Source organism: Sycon ciliatum, chromosome 3 (assembly GCF_964019385.1).
Source record: "Sycon ciliatum chromosome 3, ocSycCili1.1, whole genome shotgun sequence".
Taxonomy (NCBI): Eukaryota; Metazoa; Porifera; class Calcarea; order Leucosolenida; family Sycettidae; genus Sycon; species Sycon ciliatum.
The window spans coordinates 25,822,721-25,846,188 of NC_088645.1; the positions used below are offsets into that span (position 1 = coordinate 25,822,721).

Sequence of the window (23,468 nt, forward strand, 5' to 3'; positions counted from 1 at the left end):
TCTCTTCCTGCAGCTAATTTCAATTTTTATCTCGCTACTCTCATTACTTACTGGCAAGAGTACATAACTCTACAGAGTTTTCAACCACCAATGGTTGCTGTCGCCACTACTCATCTTTAGAAGACAGGTCATGCTGCACCCCGTGAGGAGCATGGGGGGGGGGGGGGGGGGCACTACGTCTTTCTGCCTTCGTTCAGCATGCGCATGTTCGGGCCAAATGACGGGGACCACAGAGTTCAGTGGCTGCTGGGAAGTCAGAATCGAGTGCCAGTGTGCCAAGTTCACGTTTACCTGTAGCTAGCTGTATGTGTGCTGCATAGCTGTACACTGCAATTTCTTACTGCTGTAGGTACGGACTGATTCAAGAATATTTTCAGCTATGTACCACTAAAAGCTGGACCAGATACGTAACTGGAATAACTCCATTCCTCGTGATCTAATTAGGCCCTATGTATTTAGATGCGAAGTCAACCGTGCAGAATGAAGTTTCGAGCACCGTCAGGCGCATTGCACCGTGAAAAAATGAAATACGTCAAAAATGAGTCGTGACTGAAGCCTTTGTGGAGTTGCACACGCTGTGGAGTTACGCACTATTGATACGCTCTTGTCGATCGAGCTGTACTCGTACTCCAGGCTCTGCTGTCCTTGCCTGCCAGTACTCGCGATTGGTATTTATCTCGCTTACACTTTCATTTCGGCAGAGTACTGTCGTGGACATGGAAATCCAGTCGACTGACTGGGGTCGGCGCCCTCAGCGCGTACAGAACGTTGCATGCAGTGCACATGTTGATCCGATGCGACCAGCGTGCTGCAGCGCATAAATGCATGTGTACAGCTTACCCACGCCTGCATGGCCAGCGAGCGCCCTGGGGCCGCTAGACGTGCGACCGGACTTCCATGTCCACGACTGTAGGACTAAACAAACTAAGTTTAACGTTTGGTACTGCATGCAGCACAGGCTAGGAACTTTGCCCCGTTGATGATGTCACTTGAGTATTACTATTACCACTCTTACACTGAACCCTTGGCTAGGCATGTACATAAGACACAATGAAGACATAACATTATTTTTAAAGTGAGAAAAGTGACATTTCCTTACCTCACACACGTCAGATCCATTGCAATGCTGAAAGAATAAATGCACTGAGGGGAGGGGTCGGCAAGGGTACATAGCCAGGAGTGTGCGCAACGCCCACCCTACATGGTCTGCTGCGATGGACTCGCCAAGGGCAGAATTCCTTTATTGAGGCCACTTTTCGGCGGCAGTATGATCAGATGTGTACGCCTTTCCGCACTATTCATGCTACGTAGTCAGTTCCACCAGTTTAGGAAGCATACATGCATCCACAAGATCTGCTCCATTGTGACCATTGCAACGGCGATGGACGTCTTCTTTGCCCTTTCGATCTCTGGCTACGCAAGATAGCAACAGTGAGCCTAATTACTGCGAAAGACTGTTGTCATTTTTAATACGAACAATATTCTGCCGTGGGCTAAGGGATCGCCGAGCTGCACACTCTTGGTTACGTATTTCTGGTGCCAGCAAACAGCTGCCTTGTTTAATCTACTATAGCCTGTATATGTCTACCCAGGTGACACCATCAACAGGGTATTTTAGCAACTAAACACATCCTATAGATGCTGGTTTCATTCAACTGCAGGGATCGATTTACTTTGATTTTTTTCGCATAGCAGTCACTGCCACACAGTTTTACAATTGACTAGCACCTCCCAGTATTGATTAGCACCTCCCAGTATTGATCAGCAGTTTTCTTTCATCAAAAGTTTCCATGCAATTCTGTACAATAGCAGGATTATGTACAGAAGAGGACAATAGCTGCAGTTGCTATTTGCTTTTCCAAGCGAACGGTTGACCTGAATATTTACGTTAGGGTTTTCGCTTGGGCTCGTTACATGTTCAGCGTCTGTCCAACTTCGAGTTCTTCACAACACAATGTCCTTCAACAGGGCAGTTCCACTGATTCCTTCGACAAAGAAGCTCAGGAAAGCGCTCAAGCGATCGTGACACTTCATGCAAAGTGCACAGAATTTTCGCTTTTCTCCTTTTCTTCATAAAAACGAATCGACACCCCTGGCGCATCCAGTTCTTTTCCCACTTCTGGACAGTGATCAGATTCACTGCCATGTTGGCTACATGAGACTAAGACCGGAGACTAAAAACCATCTACTTCAACTGTGTCTTGTCGAACAGAAACAAACTGAATTGAGCTTGAGAACTTCAGGGAAAGCCGCCGCCATGTACAAAACTTCAAAAGACTGCAGTCATGCACGACCAGTGCTAGTGCAGTGTCCAAAATCTTAAAGAGCGCGATCCGCGACCCCCGCGCGGACTGAGCAGGACAGTCCAGTTAGTTGGAGTAGTAAAATACTACTCCCTAGTCAGCAGTGTGTACAACAGTCGCATGTAAACTGCACACAATCAGTACAGAAGGGTCTTTGTACATACCGCTATGCATGACCAGTGCATCGCAGTTTTGGTTGGAGAAAACGAAAAGCGAATCGCAGCCAGTGAATTTTGATTCGCAAACTGCGATGCGAACCCGGATAAATCAATCCCTGAATTGGATACCACACTTCCGTGGAACAATGGCTTGGGGTGACGTTAGCCATTGATGGGTCTCAATGAATTTCTGAGTTGTCCTTTCGACGAAAAAATCTGCAGTCTACAAACTGAAACCACCCCGATCCAGAGGGATGCAGAGACTGGAAACGGCACTGTTAGATACCGGTAAGCCGATTTTACCTACGCATGTGCAGGTACTCCGGCTTCAAAACGTACAAAAGCTTTTGTCTGAGCTGGTTACAACCGTGGACTGTACGCACGGTGTCACTGAGGGCGTGACACATCGGACACCAATCGCCAAGCCCATGCATGTAACACATGCATAGGTTGCCCTGCCAGCAGGCCAGTGTATTGTCGATGCACTCATATCTCTCTTATCCGGGCAGCCCCCGGGGACCGGGCACTGTCCCTAACTTGGACATGTCCCTAATTCTGCATCATGAAGGTTTTGATGGGGAAGGGCCAGAGATCTTGCATATCGCATCACTCTTTCCACAAATATTGGCAAAGGAGTAACAATATTTCCATAAATATTGGCAAAAGAGTAACAATTTTCCACTAATAGTGGCAAAAGAGTCATAATATTTCCACTAATAGTGGCAAGAGAGTAGCAATATTTTCACGAAAATTCACCCATAGGGTGCCCGGGTAGACCGAGGTACCCGGAATTTGGAGGTCTGCTTGAGTGAGATAAGAGTGAACAAGATTTCTTGTAATCTTTTCACGTACAACCTAGCCATGCGTGGGTGTGTCAGCTAACTATTGTTTGATTTGTTTGTTTGAAGTTTTATTTAAAACATCGCACACCAAACGGGCATTGATGCCCAATATTATGATGGCGATAGAATAAAGAAAGAAATGTGGCTATTAACGCGCTAAGCCTGTCCTGTTCACGTACTGCGCGATCAGGCTCATTTCCCCAAAAGATGTCCTTTCACCTACAGTGATTTCAAGTGAGTGCAATGTTGTACAGACCACTGTGCACAACACAACAAGTCTGCAGAAAACAGTCGAATCTTAACCACTGACTGCGTATCGGAAAGCTAATGAGCAGAGATGTCCAGAACTATACGGTTGGTAGAAACTGGACGCGAACGACAAAGTTCGAATTGCTGCAATTCCTGAAATTTCCTCAAGCGAAGTGTGCATATGGTGCTGTTCAGGCACCAGCTTCCTTAGTCTACTCCAGCTCAACTGACAGGCGAGGGGAGAGGATTCCCTGCAACAATGCATTGACCTGGGAGTGGTTGTTGCAGTGATGGAAGGTCTCCTGAGTCAATGCCTCGACGAGTATCGCGTGTGCTCTGGATGGCAGTTTAAAAGGAGTCGATGGGAAAAGCGCTAGCTTGAAATAATGCGAGGAATTGGCTTTCCTACTAATTCTACCGAGGTTGTTACCCCTAACTAATAGGGTCTTCCTGGGTTACCGATGGTCTTTTTGGAATTTTTGTATTTTCTATAAAACCCTTTCTATCAGCATGGTGCAATCATACAAACACTAGTAAAAAAAATTCTGTTCGCATGCTTCCGGCATACTTGACTCAATGGACAGGCAGGGGGACATTTCATTGCTCATGGTGTGTATCCACTATCCAGGAGTCCAAACACTTTCCTAAACCACCAACAGTAAAGGGAAAAAAACAACGCGTGGTAGCGGGTTCATAGGGTACACCTGCCATACCAAGAACTAGGCCAGTCAACAATAATTCCCTACCTCGGTTGCTTCTTGATCACCAAGATGATGATAACGACTAGAACGATAGCAAGTACAGCTCCTCCAACAGCAATGCCAACAATAGCTCCAGTTCCAATGCTTCCGTCTGTAGGATCATCAGTGGGAGAAGTATCATTGGACGACGTTATATTTGGCGAATCTATATTTGTCGTATTTTTCATATTTGTCATATCTGATTGTTGACCATTGGTCGGAGTAAGCAAGTTTATTCGCAAGTAGTCGTCGCGTCGTGGGCAGAAACGTGGATGTAGTGGTTTGGGAACCGCACGTTGTGACATTTACGGCAACAAAAGGACATACACGAAAATGAGGAATTCAGTACCAGAGGTCGAGCAGCAACTAATTACTTCTGACATGCTGAGTGGTGTGGTACAGACATACTAGTCGTATACAGAGTACAAAGTACACAATGAGCATGCCACCAAAGCCACATGCACCTTTGCACTGCTAGAAAAAAAGGCTGCCATGATTTTGCCTAATACATGCTGCAGAGAAGTGTTGTTACTGATGTAATAGTCACTTCTGAGCCAGTAGTTGCTGTGACAACTGTGCTTCTTCTGGTAGTCTCCTACGTTCCTATGTGTGCTACACAACTGGCTTTGGGTGACTGGGGCATTGGCATGCTACAAGTAAATATACGCATTTTTTAGTAGTGTTGTGCTCCAAGTTTGCCCTTCAAGAGAACTAAGAGATCTGATGATAATGATCAAATACAATGGGAACCACACAATACATAAATTGGTCATAACGTGTTTTCAACTCGGTGCAGTGATTGCTGCGTTCAGTGCAAGTGCACGGTAAGGCTGTAAATGGAATAGAAGTTATAGAACTTACCCTTGGGCGTTGGATCCGTACGATTGACTTCTAACCCAGCAAAACACGCACATAGACACCAGCGTCACCACGCACATGCATTATAGACACAAAGACATAGATACAAACACTACACTCAAGACCTAGAGCACAACTACATGTGGACCATGGAAAACACATAATGACTTTGTCAGAACACTGATATCAATTATCAAGCTGAGATCTAATGCCGTTTCAAAGTTAACTTAAAACTTTTTTCAGAATGTTTGCACTCTTACTGAGACTGCTGTGACTGAAGAAGAAGCAACAAAAGCGTCAGTTGAGGTTTAACCCTTTAGGCTGTGATGATATGCGTCAAAACGTCACACCTGATTCCCCGATGCCGCATGTGTGCATCGTGTAAATGGGCCAGGTGTCCCTAGTAATGTTTTGGCTCAGAAAGCACTATAATAGTCCTCTCGGAGCAGAAATCTCATTAGCCGACCTGAGCTCAACTGATATGGGGTGAATTCCCCGAAACACTGTTTATTGAGCAGGGCGGTGCTTCTTGCAGGTTTGCCGAGTGGAAGGTATGGCTGCTTCTCGTGTGCTCCAGGTGCAGTCGTGAGTCAGTCAAGTGTCAAATCAGTCGGCATGAAGCGCGAGCTCTAACGTTTGGAGTAGCCACAGGACAATTGCTGTCTTAGCTATTTTGCTTCATTCCCTAGATGAGCCCAATGATGAGAAGGAAACAAAACGTGAAACTCTCGCTATCTCTTCTAGACAGGTGTGGATTACGTAGATGCATGACCTGCATTTAAAAACACCAAAATAGTAACAGTAATAATTATGGTTTATTGCCACCAGGTCGTCAAAATACTCAACCATGATTCTTCCACAAAATCTCTGGCTAGATCGACAGAGTAGTGGTAAAAATTCTAAAACGTAAACCTGTGCTACAGACTTCTTACTTGTGCAAACTGGTAGGTTAGACAGCGTCCCGTTTCGCAGACATGTGACGATACTCCCATTTCCCGTTGAAGTGTAGTTAACAGCGCAAGCTATAATCATAGACTTATTCACTTCCATTCTTGGAATATTGCTGACAGTGAAGTTTAGGTTTCGAGCGGCGCAATGGGTGGCTGAAAGAGGGAATGGACAGAGAGCAATAAAAGTAGAAGCACACCCTGTCAACAGTGCTAACTAAGGAAGTACACACATAAATTGACATAATACACCATGGACACATGAGGCATCGGCAGCAAGAACCGGGGTTCTAGCGATTTTTCAAAATGCCAATATTTGCGAAAAACCGAACCGATGCGGTTTTTTAGTCACCGCGATCTAAGCGAAAAGTCTTCTTGCGCTATCGCTTTGAAAGTGCCTTCTTCTTGGTGACTTCACCATAATTTGTCGTCGTCGCCGTTGTAGTTTATCCGCCAGGCACTTGGGACGTTCATGCGGTCTGGGTAGCGCCTGCAGAATCATGCGCTCGAAAGAGAGAGAAACAAATGAGCCCGGATCAGCGAAACCATCGCTTGTGTTTGATATCAAGTTGATCAAAAAGTGACGTTGAAGTCGAGCGAAAGAAAAGTCGCGGACCTAACAACTACCCATCACCTTTCTGTCTTTCTTGTCACTAGTCTTTCTTTCCGCCTGACAAGCCCGTGTTTGTTTGTTTGTCAGTAACTAGCTAGCTAGGCAAGCCCCAGGCAAGTGAGGAGACACGGCTAGGAAACCCCACGTACCTGAGCTTAGCTGGCGAATAGGTACGATCGCGGGGCGCGAGCATCGCACACGCATCGATTGTCGTTGACGCCAATCACGACACGACATTTTTTGGTGATGACTGGAATGGCGATTGCTCATCAAGAGAGTCAGGTGAAAGCCGACAGAGCTCCAGAGGACCACTCTCTCCTGCCGCAAAGCGACTCGGCGAGGCTGCCGACTTCGTGTAGAAGAAAGCAGCGCTGATGAGAATTACGACGATTCGAGTGGATATTGTTGAACGATGAACGACTCCTTCACTAGTAAGTTTGTCGGATATCGACAGTGACGATGCAGAGCAAAGGCGTCTCGATTCACGACTGGAAGAGCAACGAGAGCTAGCGCCAGACAAGATCTGCTTCGTTGGCTGGGACGCTGAGCAATTTGAAACATTTATTGGGTCTATGCAGCAGCTCCCAAAAAAATTCAAAAAATATGTTCCTGTAGGGTCAGGTAACCGTTGAATGTATCTGCACCTAGTACGTACCTCATGCTCATGAGCCTGTGTACTGAGCAGTCACAGCTACTGTGACTGATTGCACTCCGTGTGTGCAGATATGTTTTCATGGAAGTGAAGAGCTTGGAGAGCATCAGTACAGAACCTGGTGTGGATGCAATATCAGCCCCTGGAACTTGGCCATATGCCGTTAGCTGCGCGATAGTCAGTGAAGCCAATGATTTACTTGGACAAGCCAGTGTCTGAGTACACCCCCAAGGACTATAAAATTCCTCCTTGTTAGCCGGCTGAGTGATGGCAATGCCTGACAGGATCAGACACATAACAACGCTCATACTACACAGAAATGCCACTTCCAACATTCGCCATACAGCGATGTGGTGTACCGCATTTTTTGATCACTTACGGTGCTGCGATTGATCTAAAATTTCTTGAGACTGGTTATCAGTGGTTGTGGATCAATTTGGAGCACAAAAATAATTTTTGAAAATTTTGCACATGTGATGGTTTTGCTGATCCAGGCTCAAATAATTATATTCTTGGCGAAACGACCCCGTCACAAATAATTCTTGATGGAGCACGAGCGACTAAAATGTTGACAGCTGGATCTCCAGAGATTCTCCGCTGCCTGCCATAGTCCACAGCAAGACGAATCAGGTGAAAGTGACAAGGTTTCGCTCAGATGACAAGCCATCAGCGGGGGCACCGCAGGCAAGGAGTTTGAGAGCTTCGTCACACGACGTGGTGACGCGGACAACCGCGCTGAGATGCAGAATGAGATGCAGTACTTCGTGGCAACTATTCGCAGCTGGATGAGTTGGTGAGATACGGAGACAGCCCCGAATGAACTAAACCTTACTTGATACAAGAAGGTTTGTGAAAAAATTGTTGCAAGTATACATGCACTCTTGTTGTACGCGTGAAATTCATCACATTATAATGCATGTATCTACGAGCTGCTGGCGTAGGAGAGCAAGATATGCTTGGTGGATGTTTCTGGCTTGGCCAAGCATGCATATCTAGTCTTGTAGGTTCTTCCCAGCCATGTAAAACGTGGAGTGCCAGGCTTCTTTCTGTCTGACAAGTCTGTGTCCAGCACCAGACTTGCACATGACAGGGATTGAGTTTTCAAGTTCACAACAGCAAGTCCAGGCAATAAAATTACACTTTTATTAACTATAGCACTCTGTGTTCCCCCTGAAGACCCATAAATATGCTACTGGTAAATTATTTTCAACAACTACATACAGAGCCAACGGTATCTGCGTTCCATTTTGCAATTTTGCTGATCATTTTCGTCGACCTTAACCCATGATTTCGGGCGTTCTTTACCATCTTGGAAGGTGCCCAGAGCTCCAAAATTTGGCCCATAGATCACTCATTTAGTGGACAGTTCAAAGCCATCAAAACCTCATTTTCGCCAAAACAGCCGTATACATAAATGTGGGGCAAGGACCGGACTTTACAGCACCAAACCATGGTACATAGGTACTTACGCACACAGCCCGGAGGAGACCTGATCCAGATTTCATCAGTCCTGCTACATGGGCAACTCACGCCTCGTATGTTGGACATAATGATGTTGGAACAATTGGTAACACTGGCATTGTTGCAGATCATAGAGCAACCTGGAATGCAGCATATAATGCACAAAATGTATTCCAATGAAAATGATTCATCTCTTGATGACAACTATACTTACATACCCATTAGATTTCTTAACCCTTTATGTACTGAAAAAATGTACACAGACTGAATTTGATCTCGACTCACCTCAAATTCCATAATTATCCGGGTCATAACTTTAGTCTCCTTTTGACGATTTTTTCAATCTTGGGCTTCCTGGAAAGCTCGTCGCAAGAGGAACACATTGAGCCACGCTTGCCACCACGAAAGTCAAAACGCCAGCGCTACAGCCCAGCGCCCAGCGTCTTAGCAGCAACGCCAACATTCCGACAGAAGTCGTCTTGCATCAGCCATTTCGCTCTCCTTGCTCGTAACAAGTAACTGTTACTTCAAAAAAAATTCACAAGCTGCCACGAGTCAGTTTGCCATTTTGAACGTGTTTCTACGTCACTGCATGCCCAGAATGACGGGGAAATCCCTCATTCAAATCTGCGCGAGCAGCTATTGAGCGACATTTGCCGCGATTCGACTTTCGAGCTTCGTAACTCTGAAACCACACATCGGAGCGCTTCAGCGATTATTTCAATGGACAGCTGGGAGTTTTCTCTTCGACCTACATATTTTAGTTTTCGGATATAACCCAGAAATGACTGAGTTACGATCGATTGAAATTTTGAAAAGTTTCGATCCCAGGGAATCGAAAGTTGTACAGTCCGTACACAAAGGGTTAATTTCCCTGTACTTGGCAAGCACTCCCTATCCCATCCCCTCTCATGAACATTTAAAAAATAGCAGCCACCGTGTACCCAGTGTGCTGACAGTGCTCAACACCGCGGAGGCAGAGCGTACTACGGAACAGAACAACAAGGACAATCAAGGTTTGTTTGCTGTGACTTGAAGTTTCATGCTCTCGCAATCATCAGGCAACATGAAGGTTGGGTGCCGACCATGCCAGTATATGTCAGGAGAAGGTATGAAAAGCTGTGAGAATGTGGGGGCTAGCGGTGTTATCTTAGGCAGGAGGCTGTGTGCAGAGTGTGTGGTTGTTGAAGGCAGGGCTAACAGTGCAATGTTAGCGCAGAATGTGTGGCTGGTGTGGGCAGGAGGTGGTGAGCAATGTGTGTGGATGTTGTAGGCAGGAGGCTATAGTCTAGAGCTAGCAGTGTGATATTAGTGCAATGTACATGTATATGGCTGGTGTGGGCCGGGTATTATGAGCAAGGTGTGTGAGCGTGAATGGTGTGGGCAGGAGACTGTGGAGACGTATTTAGGTGACACTGGGGTATTTTAGGAGATATTTGTTCTCGTGTCGGCACTTGGATGCCATTTCCAAGCGTTTGTTGAGGCTGGATGGTGACCCTAGCGTGTTCAGGATGTGGAACCTTTCTCTGGTACAGAGGGAACAACGCTTTGTGATGTTGGAGTATGGTCGGGCGCGATCTTTTATCCTCCATTCAACTTCGTACGGGGTGTTGGATTTCTTAAAATAGCAGCCATAAACCATACAACTACTAAATGAGACACGGATGTGCAACTGGTAGTAGCTACAGCTTCATGAAAGAAAAAGCTGGCGAAGCTCATTTCAAATTCCACAGTGTGTACTACATGTACTACTACTGAGTCACTAGCACTTGAAGTACGTTAGTGAAAGCAACAAATAGAACAGCACAGTATGCGTGGTATGTAAAGGCTCTCCTAAAGAATGCTGATGTGTTCCCCTCCTTTTCTCTCTCCCCCCCCCAGGGGGTTATGTACTCTTGGTACAACAAGGCAGGGAATACTTGAGAACGGGTTTTATTCACAACACCAATCGCGTGAAACCATGAAGTATGCTTTTTTTGCGATGCGACACGCGATGCGACGTGATCTGCGACGGACGCGTGCGATGCGAACTCGCGAAATACCATTCACAGAAGAAGTCAGCGATGCGACGATGCCTTGCTGATTTGGCGCGAAGTTCAATGCAGGTGGGTACATCACCATGGTAATCGCGCGGTTTGGTACAACTTGTACAAATTTATAGGCAACTCTTGAACCTTTGTACAACTTTGCTGTAGAAAAGGTCAAAATCGTACGCCAAATCGCTTGTCGCATCGCAAAAGTTGAGCCAAGCTCAACTTCTGCGATGGCCCAGTTGCGGCAGTTGAGTGGGTGCGAGATGGCTGCGATTTGGGGATTTCCTGGTTTCGCGGCTGTTGCATCGCGCGTCGCATCGCAAAAAAGCTTCTGTGAATCTCGCTTTAGTGCTCATGCATACCTGCCAAGTATCCAGATTTTTTCAGGATTATCCCGCAATTTTGGATGAACTCCCGCGATCCCGAAATTCCTGTCGATTATCCCGAAATTCACTGTACAAGAAACAAGCTTGATATTGTACTTGGAGCACTTCAAATGACTTGTCACAGGCCAGTAGTTGTCCTTATTGATTCCGGACCACCATAGCCTGCAGTACCCGTCAGGCGAAATTACTGGTCAGTCGGCGACACGAATTTTTCACAAACATTTGCGTTTCACCTGCTGGGAGAGTATGCGTGTACTCGAGTCTCATCCTGAGCACGTTTTTTTCTTCTTTTTTTCAGCTCCAGTATAGCTGTATTTTTCATTGCAAAGCCGTCCCGAGTCGATTGTTGTGTTCGTTGTTCAAATGAAGTGGACATTCAATCATGAAGGCAGAAGACATAGGAGCCTGATTGGAGTTTCTCGTGGCATAGGACGGCCACAGACGAACTGTTGCTCTCCTCGCCACTCCACACAACAACAAAAGACTCGTGCACACTGGGAGAGAGCGTTTTCTCTAACTTGCTTTCAGTAAGGTGACGGGAGAACTCATGGTTATCAGACAATTAACACTGACAACGAACGACGGACGACTGACACTGAGACAAGACTAGACAACAGAATATATTAGATTGAAGGCGTACAACGGGGACAAGACGAGCAAGTGTGTACCAACGGGGACAGAAGACGGTGCAGCCGCATGTACGCAGGAGTCAAAAACAGCGCAGCAGCATGTACCACGACTCAGCAGCATGTACAACAAAGAGACACAAGCGCAGCCAAATGTACGACAAAGAGCTACACGTGCAACCGCATGTACAACGAAGAGACACAAGCGCAGTCACATGTACAACACTACCCCCCATCAAAAAAAAACATCCACTCCTGTGGATGGAAGCAATCAAAACAAAACAAGAAGAAAGACAGAAGAAAAAGAAATCAAATGTGAACAACATACACAGGAGAATAGAAATAAAACATGCCGGGCCAAAACAGTAAGAGACGTAACTCCGGACAACGGGGAAAAGCCAAGGCACAAATGTGTGAAAAGAAAACAGACCGGGCCCACCCATAGAGGGAACCGCCATACTTTCAGGCGTGGGCCGCCAGGAAGTAACCACGTTGCCCTGGTATGAAGCCAAGGCAAACCGATGGCACTGCGAAGACCGCGGCAGCTGAACCGGGTGACCAGGCATCTGGAAGCACAGGAGTTGTCCGGAAAACCATCACGCAGCAAACCATCACGCAGCCGATGGGGCTACGAAAGCTCACAGAGACAGAAAGACACACACAGAAAGAAACACGGACTGACGCAAACATCTCAGCCATCGCCGAAAATCAGAAAAGCACACGAAGGAAGGGAAGAACAGCCAGGAAGAACACGTCGACTGAAACAGGAGCAATTAATCAGTGAGGACACCATTGAGGACACACAAACAAATCGGTTACCAATACGCAAAAGATAATGAAGAAAAACCACAGGGCGCTACCCTGAAAAACCCACAGGTCTCTAACCTGAAAAAACCCCACAGGGATCGAACCTGAAAAAAACACAGGGATTGAACCTGAAAAACCCACAGGGATTGAACCTGAAAAAACCACAGGGATTGAACCTGAAAACCCACAGGGATCGAACCCGAATAACACGGAACTTATAGTACATCCGCTCGCAAAACCAAAAAACCGAAGAAAAAACTGTCAGGCACCGACTGGGGCACACAAGGGCCAACCAGCAACACACGGAAACCATAACACCCGCAAGGCAAACCGATACAAAAAAGCGCAGGATCCCTGCAGACCACCAGGCAGACCGTGGCTCACCATGATCAGACGCCCACCCAAACGAACTAGAGGGACTACATGCCGAAACACAATTATTACAAAACCATACGCTCACAAAAAAAATTCAACCTGGATCCGAAACGAGAATCCTACATGAAGTTCACACCTCCCACCAAACCGGAAGCCACCAGCTTTCCGACTGGGTGCACAGTGCATGACCAAGCCTGACAACGCTCTGCACGGAACATGGAGAAACTACTACTACTACTAGTGAAACGGTAGAAACACGAAACGAAACAATATGGATCGACTACAAACGAGGCAGCACCTCGAGAACGTTCAGGTGGACATCCAAACAAATCACGCAACACAGTCACAATATCGGAGCAGTCCGGCGGCAACTCGGTCTCCGTGACAAGCACAAGTGCACAACACAAGACGAGATCAAAGCTACCCATGCTGAATGCACGACGAGCAAGCAAAAACAAGTTCCAGATTCGAACGCGTAGCACACGAACAGAAGTTTGAAATTTTCATACACACCACAGTACAGTACAGGGTAGTCAGAGCGACCCAGGAACAACTAACACAACGGGGCGAACGTACAACGAGCAGCAAGACTATTCTACACACTCGAGCACAAGAGAACAAGGTTCCGCGGACTCCCTGCCGGGACCAGAGTCACCCAACGCAAAACAATTTGAAAAAATTCGAAATCGAATACAAGTTACGGCAACACATTACGCAGAGCAGACAATTACAAAGGCATTCTCACCTGAGTAGGCGCTCTCATGAGAGGCTTGGACGTTCGTGAGACATTGGTGGGGCGGCGAGGAGAAGAGGAATACGAGCTGACGGCGACGCGTCGACGAGCTTCAGGGTCGTGGATACGATTTGTTGGGCGCCAAATGTCGTCAGTTTAATCCGACAAACTGTTGCTCTCCTCGCCACTCCACACAACAACAAAAGACTCGTGCACACTGGGAGAGAGCGTTTTCTCTAACTTGCTTTCAGTAAGGTGACGGGAGAACTCATGGTTATCAGACAACTAACACTGACAACGAACGACGGACGACTGACACTGAGACAAGACTAGACAATAGAATATATTAGATTGAAGGCGTACAACGGGGACAAGACGAGCAAGTGTGTACCAACGGGGACAGAAGACGGTGTAGCCGCATGTACGCAGGAGTCAAAAACAGCGCAGCAGCATGTACCACGACTCAGCAGCATGTACAACAAAGAGACACAAGCGCAGCCACATGTATGACAAAGAGCTACACGTGCAACCGCATGTACAACGAAGAGACACTAGCGCAGCCACATGTACAACACAGAGACACTTTGGGATTTTCTGAATATAAAATACCGTACGCACGATGCTGAGATCAATTTGTGCGATATCAAATTGTTTGTGATCTACCACATCAAGCAGAACGGGATCCAAACACAAGCTTACCGACGGTTAGGCTGCCGACCTGACTGGACAAAATAATGATCCCTGGCTTCACCAGACGCGAGAAGTCGGACACCATGTCCTTTGCCGCGACGTCCATCTCCAAAAAGAACTCCATCTTCGTCGTGAAAAGGCTTGAAATACTCAATATCCAACCGAGATTCGCGGTCTCAACCTTTCTCAGATCGAATCATTTTTTGTTGTGGCAGTTGCAGGGCAGATCCCCGCCACTACTTCAACAGGGGATGGCTCTAAAGCATGCCTGGAACAAGCCATATCGAGGTTGCAAGCCACCCCTCTCAGCAAGAAATTCGAAATTTCAATGGTGGAAGATATACTATGAAGAGAATTTCAAAAAGTATGTTTCGCGGAGCGATCGCTCAACCTACGTCATTCAAACTTTGCAGGACGGTGCTAGGCATGGAACCACAGGGGATGATATCATAGCTGACACACAGAGTCACACACACAGCAGATTCGTGTGCACAGATACTAAATTAGTGGCCGTCGTCATCTTCTTCCCGCTGATCTCAACTGTACTATGACGTGCTATTTCGCCTGACGAGTGGATCTACTAGTGCTCCTTCCACGAGCAGTCTCTGAAAAACCTCCATTTTTGAGTCTTGAACATGTGTAAGTGTGATCCGATGATCACCATCGATCATCTATTATCGAAATGTTGGTGCCATCAAAAGTTGAAAAAGGATATTTTGGTAAAAATGTGACATATCCCGAAAAACCAAGGCAAATCCCGCGATTTTGCCATGGCGATCCAGAAAAAAGCACTCTCAGTACTTGGCAGGTATGCTCATGGTGTTTTAATAGCAGATTAGTATTAACCCTTTGAGGTGCCACTGATTTGGCCAAAAATTCACATTTCTACCCACTCCGACAAGAATCACTGTAACTCCACAACCGTTCAACTTTTATATACACATGAGCACATTTTTCGCATCCGAAAAGAACAAGGAGTGGGATGAAAAGGTGTCTACCGCTTTGTTTCCAAGTAATATTGACGAAAATATCAAATTACTATTGGCAACGATAGTACGAACGGTCCAATTCAGCCATCACCATGGCTTCTAAGATATAGTGGTGCAAGACACCGTTTCTTTTCCCAAGTATACAGTCAGATGGGGGCACGCGGCTTCAGTTTGTATGCAGAGGATGCGCTCCGCCGCGCTTCGCCGCGCGTCGAAACGCTGACTACGATCGAGGATAACTCAATATTTTCAGCACGGACCGCGGTTACCCGTTCAGCTTGTTCCCCTATGTATCTACTATGTGTGTGCCAAATTTCAGCCCATTCAGACGATGTACACAAGAGCTGGGAGCATACAACCCACCCCCAGAAAATATCAGTCGTAAATGACTGATGCACCGCAAAGGGTTAAAAAGAAAAGGGATGTGTTTTATAATACCACCATATTGTTCAATCTGGCTAATGATGATCGCCAAAATGGAAATATCAGTTTGCTGAGAACAGACACTGGACGGGATATCCCTTCAGAATTGGAAATTCCCTGCATCACTCGCATACAGACTCGCATACAGACTTACGTTCACACAATGGTTGCCTTGGTTGCCACATTCCATTGCCCTGGCATGTAGACTGGGTTATTGCCATACTATTGTTAGACAGAAAGCCTGGTGCGCACTCGAAGGATTCTGTGGAACCTGGTAGTGTGTCGAAACTGCCATTGAGATCTGGACATAGTGCTGGGAACAAAAAGGCAAAATTCAAGGCGATTACTCACGATAGGTGGAAACCTCAACTATGCGAGTCCTACCATGTTCCTGTAAGTAGAAGCAGACATTTAGTTTGCCCAAGTCCACAAGTGCATGCCAGACCTGCAGCACTTGTCCGTGTTCAGTTGAAAACTATCACCGGTATTCACAGATTTCAATAGGACAAGACTGTATGACATTTGATGGAAGCGAAAAAAGAAAGAAAAGAACAACGATCAGGCGCGTGCGCCGTATGGGTTCCTGGGTGCCCGGAACCCCCCTTTTTTTTCGCTCAAAATGCAGGATTTTGCTTCGTTTTTTGAAATTTTTCCCGGAGGAGGCCCCCCGGAACCCTCCCTTGAAGGGCACCGGCGCACGCGCCTGAGTCGATGCCTTTATATTACGCTTGCTACGGCAAGCGGAACCATCTGGTGACCGGGGCGAAGTGGAACATAGAGGAGGGCCTGGAGAGATCTAGCGGCGCAGAAATCAACGAATGGTGCTAGAACACACAACCAATAGGCAGCCGGACATGGTGAGCTAGACACGGTGTGGACCGATACCAACAATCATGCCAGTGCGATACTACCGCTTGGTGCGATGATCCTGCAAATCTACACATGTGCCGATCTGGAGCCACGGCACCGATCAAAGAGATTATATGAGAGACAGTGCAGGCAGAGTACTGTCATCCAATTCAGTTAAACGTTGCAGCCAGCGAAGTAACGAGCGACGGGTCATGACAAATTACGAGAGTGGATGCCCCTGGAGCTGCTGCGCAGGACAAGGACTGCCATCAACATGAAGGGTGCTCCTCCACTCAAGCAAGCTACGCTAAAACTCATCCGATTTGATGTCGCCATTGCGAGTGGTTTTGAGGACAAACCCTTTCATGGCTTTGTCAGTTATTTTTGCATGACCATTACTTTGTAGGCTGTGTGGCCTACCAATGCAAAAGGAACTCCTGGAACTTGCTAGAACTGAGCTGAGGACCACAGTCAGTACTGAGGACGAATGGAACACCAATGGCAGAAAACCAATAATGGACGCGAACGATGACATCACGGGAGGATGTGATTGGACCAGTGTGTGTGATGCTAGGCTAACCAGTGAGCCGTCGACATAGACCAAGAAGTCGAAATCTTGCCATGAGAACAAGACAAAGGAGTGCCACAGAAAACCTTGTGGACATGGAGACGCGTTTCCTCCGACGCAGGAAGGATCCTTTTAGAGGCGCACAATGAACATCTGGATGTAAAAATGCAGTATAATTCTACTGATGGCAGTGGATATTTTGCTTTCACATGGTGCTTTCCAAGCAACGTGGATGGGTAATGGGTGCTAAACACGCTCCCTAGATCGGCCGTATTCTCACTAGAGAATCACTTGCCTGGGTATGGCACCTGCTGGATGGGAAAAGACTGTGTCATGGAGTGTTTGAATGGGCTATCCACTGCAGTCAACAGTGACAGCGAAAAGGTTAAAACATCTACAGTTGCTACCGCTGGCTATTCGGCACATGCCGCTCTCCTGTCCCAGCCTCCCCACAGCACGAGAATGCAAATATTCAAAAACAATGTTTATCGCCATCTTCGCAGCACAAACTGGCTCTGGGCAGTCGATTTCCTATGAATAGTATGATGCTATGATAGTTTCTCCCCCACACTCGCTCGTGTTAAGCCTTGGGTTTTTTTTCCGCATATTTCTGACCGGTTCAGCTCTATCTTCTTCTTTTTTTCTTTGTTTTTGGTGCGTGTTTTTGGCCGTGACGGCGAGACCTCAGGTCGGCAGAGTTATCAATGCCCCACCATCACTGCTGCGTCTCGGTACAGCGCCTGCTCATTAGTTGTCAGTTTGTCCTAGTCTCCGTACCATTGTCTTTCCTTATTCTTTTCGAGCTGGTTATGTGAACATAGTAAAAAACAAACAAAAAAAACTTCACAGTCACGGTTATCAGCCTAGACTATGTGATTATGGAATATACAAACCTTGGATGGTGACAGAAGAAGTTGTGGATATTATCCGAGTTGCACCCACACATCTGTCAATTACACTTTGTGGACGTGCAGGAGTAGAACCATTTCCAATACAATCAAAGCTTGTAGTATACAATGTTGTACAGGTGACATTGAACGTAACACCTGATGTATCACTTTCTGTGAACATAATCTGGGAATCATTCTGCTGGAAGCTGAACGTTGAGTTCACCATAGTGGCAGGCATAGTTGTCTGTATCATCTGTGAGTCCAGGGATAATGTTGAGTTCCAAGATGCGTTGAGAGGAAAGTTTCCACTTGACATGCATGGCATGGTGTGAGTAGCATCAGTGAAGTTCAGTTTCTGTGATGGAGGCGGTCCTGACTGACTTCGTTGAGCTGCACAAGAAGGACACACCGATACAGTGATGAAAAGCATGATTAGTTAGATTGACCAGGTAAGTATGGTCTATATGGCACCTGAAAAAGACCAAATGCAGAACCGAGCATGCATTGACGGGAAAAGAATTCTTGTAGCATGAAGGAATGCCTGCAGACATGAATCCAGCATAACGTTAGTTAGTGCCGCTGACAATGCAATTTGAACTGAAGAATTTATCAAGATGGCATTCTGTGGGTGCAGATGCGCATACAACGCCCATTTTTGTTGCAATGCATCATTGGCTCTCTTTCCCCGTACTTTTTTCTCCCCATGGTATATTCCTGCGCCTCGCTCTGTACTATGGTTTTTGATCTGAGGTCTGGTTGAAGTGTTACGCCCTGAATTCTGCTGTTCAACTCTATTTGTTGCTCTGTGATTGGGTGTGGGTAAAAACAGTCATCTTACACTCGTGGTACGATGACATGTGTTTCAACTCATCACAATCACACACCACAACACATATTGTCGCATGCACAGCATGTGCCAAAACAGAGACATGCATACCAATGCATGTGACATAAGCCATGGTGGATGGCAAGAAAAGTGCAATATGCACTTGCAATGTATACATGCCTCATGCCCTTGCTGGTTCGTTTGCTGGTTTGTTTGCTGGTTCGTTTGCTGGTTTGTTTGCTGGTTCGTTCGTGCTAAGAAATGTTCATAGAGGGAAACTATTGGTAGTAGTGAAAGTAAACAATACCTACTAGTATGCTGGATTTCTGGGGAAGAAAAGTGAGTTTCCGCCGCAGAAGAAGTGAATTGTCCCTCCATTTACATAGTTATCATACTTTCTTGCCACTCCTCGTGGGTAAGCGCAGGCAGGTTAGACATGGAAGATACCACTCCCGCAAATATAATGCTCTTACTATAACAACATGTATGGACAAATGAAGTCCAGGTACAGGTATCACTCCTTTCTATGTGTGTGTGTGGGGGGGGGGGGGGGGGGATTGTGGATTTTGTTAGTCAGTGGCGTCTCCACGTCTGACGTGTCTTCTGTGGTAAGAACATGCACGGCATTGGTTGTAGGTGCTCAGAGTTCTAGCCAGGAAAAAATGTACGGGGCAGGGGGGGGGGATAAGGGGAACAAAGTTCACCTGTTTTTTTACATCACTGCGATTAATTTTTTTCCATGTTCCACTATTGCATTGTAACAAACAAATCAATATACGGGTTCACAGAGCACCCAGAACGATTGATTTGTGGCCATGTTTTCGCAGTGTGAACTGTAAAAACACAAACATCGAAAAAAATGAGACGCTTGGCATGCTGACAGAGTAGGGTGGCGCACCATCAGATAAGGAGGGTGTGTGTGTGGGGGGGGGGGGGGGGGGTGCTGCTTCCCCCCCCCCCCCCCCCCCCTCTACACCCCTTTAGTTCAACAGCGGCACTTGGCAGTAGAGATCAGACCTGGCCTTCCGCCCACGCAACGGCTACTGGTAGAGGTCTTAGGTGAGTATGGCATTTCTGGTTGGCTGACAACTTCCGCCTGCTACTACAGTACCTGGGACTGTCTTCTGCAAAACAGATTTCTGCAACGCCGTGGGTCTGTAGTGACACTCACCAAGCGATAAGCATGAGCAAGAAAAATACATCTTTCTCTTTGGCTTCAACTTCTTTGTTCCACAGTTGGCCATTGCAGCCTTCGTCTAGGGCCGACGTTAAACACCAAAGCTCTGCACTATGGCCTTCCCCTAGAGGGTTTGCCAACACCCTGCATGTGTTGGAAAGATATGACTGCTGGTAGTCACCACACTATGGCATGCCCATGCGGTGGGTATCCTACTCAGTGTCACAACGAGGTGCGGAACCTGCAGGCTAGTGTGACATCCAGATTTGCATGTAGTGTTGAGTTGGAGCCCGTCCTGCTACTGTAGAACGGCTAATTTTAGCGGGTATTTTTTTGCGTTTTCTGAATCCGGACCAATTCGCACTGAAATATTCTAGCGAAGCCGAGTTTCGGATTTTAACCCTTTAGGGCCCACAATTATTTCAAGAAATGCACTGCATATGCGAGCCCAGTTACTTATCTGGTCATAACTTTGGTGTTCTTTGGCCGATTTTGATGATCTTGAGCTTTCTGGAAAGCTCTTGGCCAGAGGAACACAACGATAGCCAGCAATCCATCACTCGATCCACAGAACCAGCGCCGCAGCGCAATACGGCGCTCCAAGGCCAGCACTGCGAGCGCCCAACTCAAATTCTCTGCCATTTCAAAAAATTGCATCGCAGATCGCTCATTTTTTTAACTGAAGAGCTAAGAAACATGCCTTTGCGATGACGTGAACTATCTGTAGCTGCGTGGGCAGCGAGTCAGGGAAAACCCCTAAAAACGAGTTCAAAATGCACGCGCTCGAGTTGACTCTGCTGAGCGAATTTAGTTCGAGTCTCGTATCTCCACTGTCCGACGTCGGATCGCCTTCGGATTTTTTCGAGCCGATAGCTGAGACAATTCTAATGTCGATAGCCCTTTCGATTGTCCGATTTGGTCAAGGTACGGCCGAGTTACGCCAGGGTGCACTTTGAAAAGTATGCACTGTACACTGGTACGGATATATCCGTGGCCTCAAAGGGTTAAAAAGAAGGATGACTGGTACTAAACTGTAGGTGCAAAATTTCGATTGGTGCCGCAAAACTTTAGTGAAAACACTCCTTTCGCTAAAGTCGCTAAGGGGTCATCCGTATTTTTCGAAAAATTAAAAAATCCGTCCTCAGGTAGGGATCTCAGCGCGTGAACTGCGCAGCCAGTCTGCGCAGGTGAGATTTTCGATCCCAAAAGCGTCCAGTGCAGAAACCGTGGAAAAGAACATTTTTTTTCGAAACGAGAGAGCTTGGAAGCTCAGGGCCCTACGCTATGCTTTTTTTGCCTTGATGACCTAGACAAAAAAAAGCATAGGGATGTTATAAATTCTTTTAAAAAATCCTTTTTTTTTAAGACATAACCTGGGATTCGAACCCGCACTATCGCGCGCCCTGCATGCATCCCCCGATACACTTCGCATACATTTGTTTGTTTGTGTCACGCCTGGCGCTATCCGTATCTACCGGCAAAAAAAGCATAGGATGTTATAAATTTTTCAATTCTCCTATTTTTTTTCAGGCATATCCTGGGATTCGAACCCGCACTATCGCCCTACATGCATTCCCCCATACACTTCGCATTCATACCCATTCTTCCAAGTTGCTTCACGTTGTGCTCTTGCATTTGAAAGCCCTATTTGAATATGCATTGTGGCCAGCCATCTTTGATGGCACGGTACGGTAGGGGATAGGTACGGGACAGGTACGATCGAGGGTAATACGACACCGTCTCCCGTACCGTACCGTACCATCAAACACAGCTGGCCACATACAGCTGCCCGCAATATTCAAATAGGGCTTTCAAACGCAAGATAATAACGTGAAGCAACTTGGAAGAATGGGTATGAATGCGAAGTGTATGGGGGAATGCATGTAGGGCGATAGTGCGGGTTCGAATCCCAGGATATGCCTGAAAAAAAAATAGGAGAATTGAAAAAATTATACAATCCTATGCTTTTTTGCCGTCAGATACGGATAGCGCCAGGCGTGACACAAACACACAAACAAATACCAAATTAAAGCTGTGTGGACCCTGGCTAGCGCCAGACGTTACTGAAGTAACGTCTTCTGCATAGCTACGGGAATAAATCAGGTTGAAGAAGACAGTAGAAATGGCTGAATGTTGCGTCCAGGAAAGCACGTTCTACGGCCATCTCCAAGCCACCTATCTCCCAGACACTCTCTCAGAGGAACTATGGAGGGTCAAAGAGCACAATATTTCACTCTTGGACGCAGCGTGAACACCTCTTCTAGTGAGCGCGATGTCTTCTCTCTGAGTGATAATGGCGGCGATCTTCACGATGGCTGATGCACTGAAAATCGAAGTTAGGACAATCTAACCGGAGAAAACGTCTGAATTTTTGGCTGAATCTTCTCTGAAGTGGGTTCTTGCCACATGGCAAATAATAGGAAAATCGACCGGGGCGATATCGCCTTGGCCACGCTGTCGTTCGGCAGGAATCACAAAGTATGTTCAAACGACGATGAAGATGACGATTCCGCTAGTGTCCACCGCGTCCGCTAGTGTCGAAAATCGACCGTCGCCATTTTCTGCTGTGTCCGCGAGCTGCACTCAAAACTCGATGACGCAATGTATGTGCAAACACCCTGCGCACTGCACGCGCTGAGATCCCTACCTCAGGCAAAAAGGGGGTGGGTGGTCAAGAGTGCTGGCGGAATTTAATTTTTAGATTTTTCGTACTTTTTTTGCTCCAGTGTCTTTCATACACTTGTTGCACTGATTATAGCTGACTGTGCACTGTACTGTAGACGTAGACATGTAGTGTAGGATCGATTGTCGCTAACACCAGTATCTACTATGATATACATGACTTTTCATGTAGTTGTAGGACGGTGCATGGCTGTGACGTCGGTAGACCTACTACTCACTGTACTTAGCTACTACACATAGTTCTTGACACAGGTGCAGTCAGAAAACATGGGGTCAGGAGTTCTTATTTTCGAGCTGGGCATCGGTAAAAATCAAAAAATTAATGGGAAAAACTGGGGGGTGGGTGGGTGGGTCAGAGACAATTTTGCACGAGGACGGATTTTTTAATTTTTCGAAAATTACGGACGACCCCTAAAATATCACTGTCGCTAAAATTAGCCGTTGTACAGTACCTGTCGACGGTGAGATGGTCGCCGGTACTAAAGCCAGGGTTCGCACCAAGTCATGAAAATATTATTCAAGGGTTTTCAAGGGCCCCAAACCCCATTTTTTCAAGGACATTCAAGGACATTAGTTGGTGGGCTAACCGTT

General features: G+C 46.6%; 1 protein-coding gene across 5 annotated transcripts in view; it reads right to left on the minus strand.

Annotated features, from left to right (window-relative positions):
- Positions 1 to 23,468, minus strand: part of LOC135811910 (mucin-2-like) — a 63,219-nt gene that overhangs the window by 4,596 nt on the left and 35,155 nt on the right. For 3 of the 5 annotated variants that reach the window (XM_065325159.1, XM_065325157.1, XM_065325155.1), the window contains exons 5-10: positions 18,196 to 18,582; positions 16,040 to 16,198; positions 8,832 to 8,963; positions 6,083 to 6,253; positions 5,154 to 5,183; positions 4,299 to 4,491 (exon numbers count right to left, since the gene is read on the minus strand). In XM_065325159.1, coding sequence (XP_065181231.1) covers positions 4,299 to 4,491; positions 5,154 to 5,183; positions 6,083 to 6,253; positions 8,832 to 8,963; positions 16,040 to 16,198; positions 18,196 to 18,582 — 1,072 coding nt within the window. The remainder of the gene's footprint in view (positions 1 to 4,298; positions 4,492 to 5,153; positions 5,184 to 6,082; positions 6,254 to 8,831; positions 8,964 to 16,039; positions 16,199 to 18,195; positions 18,583 to 23,468) is intronic. The other 2 variants (XM_065325160.1, XM_065325158.1) reach the window with 1 other exon arrangement.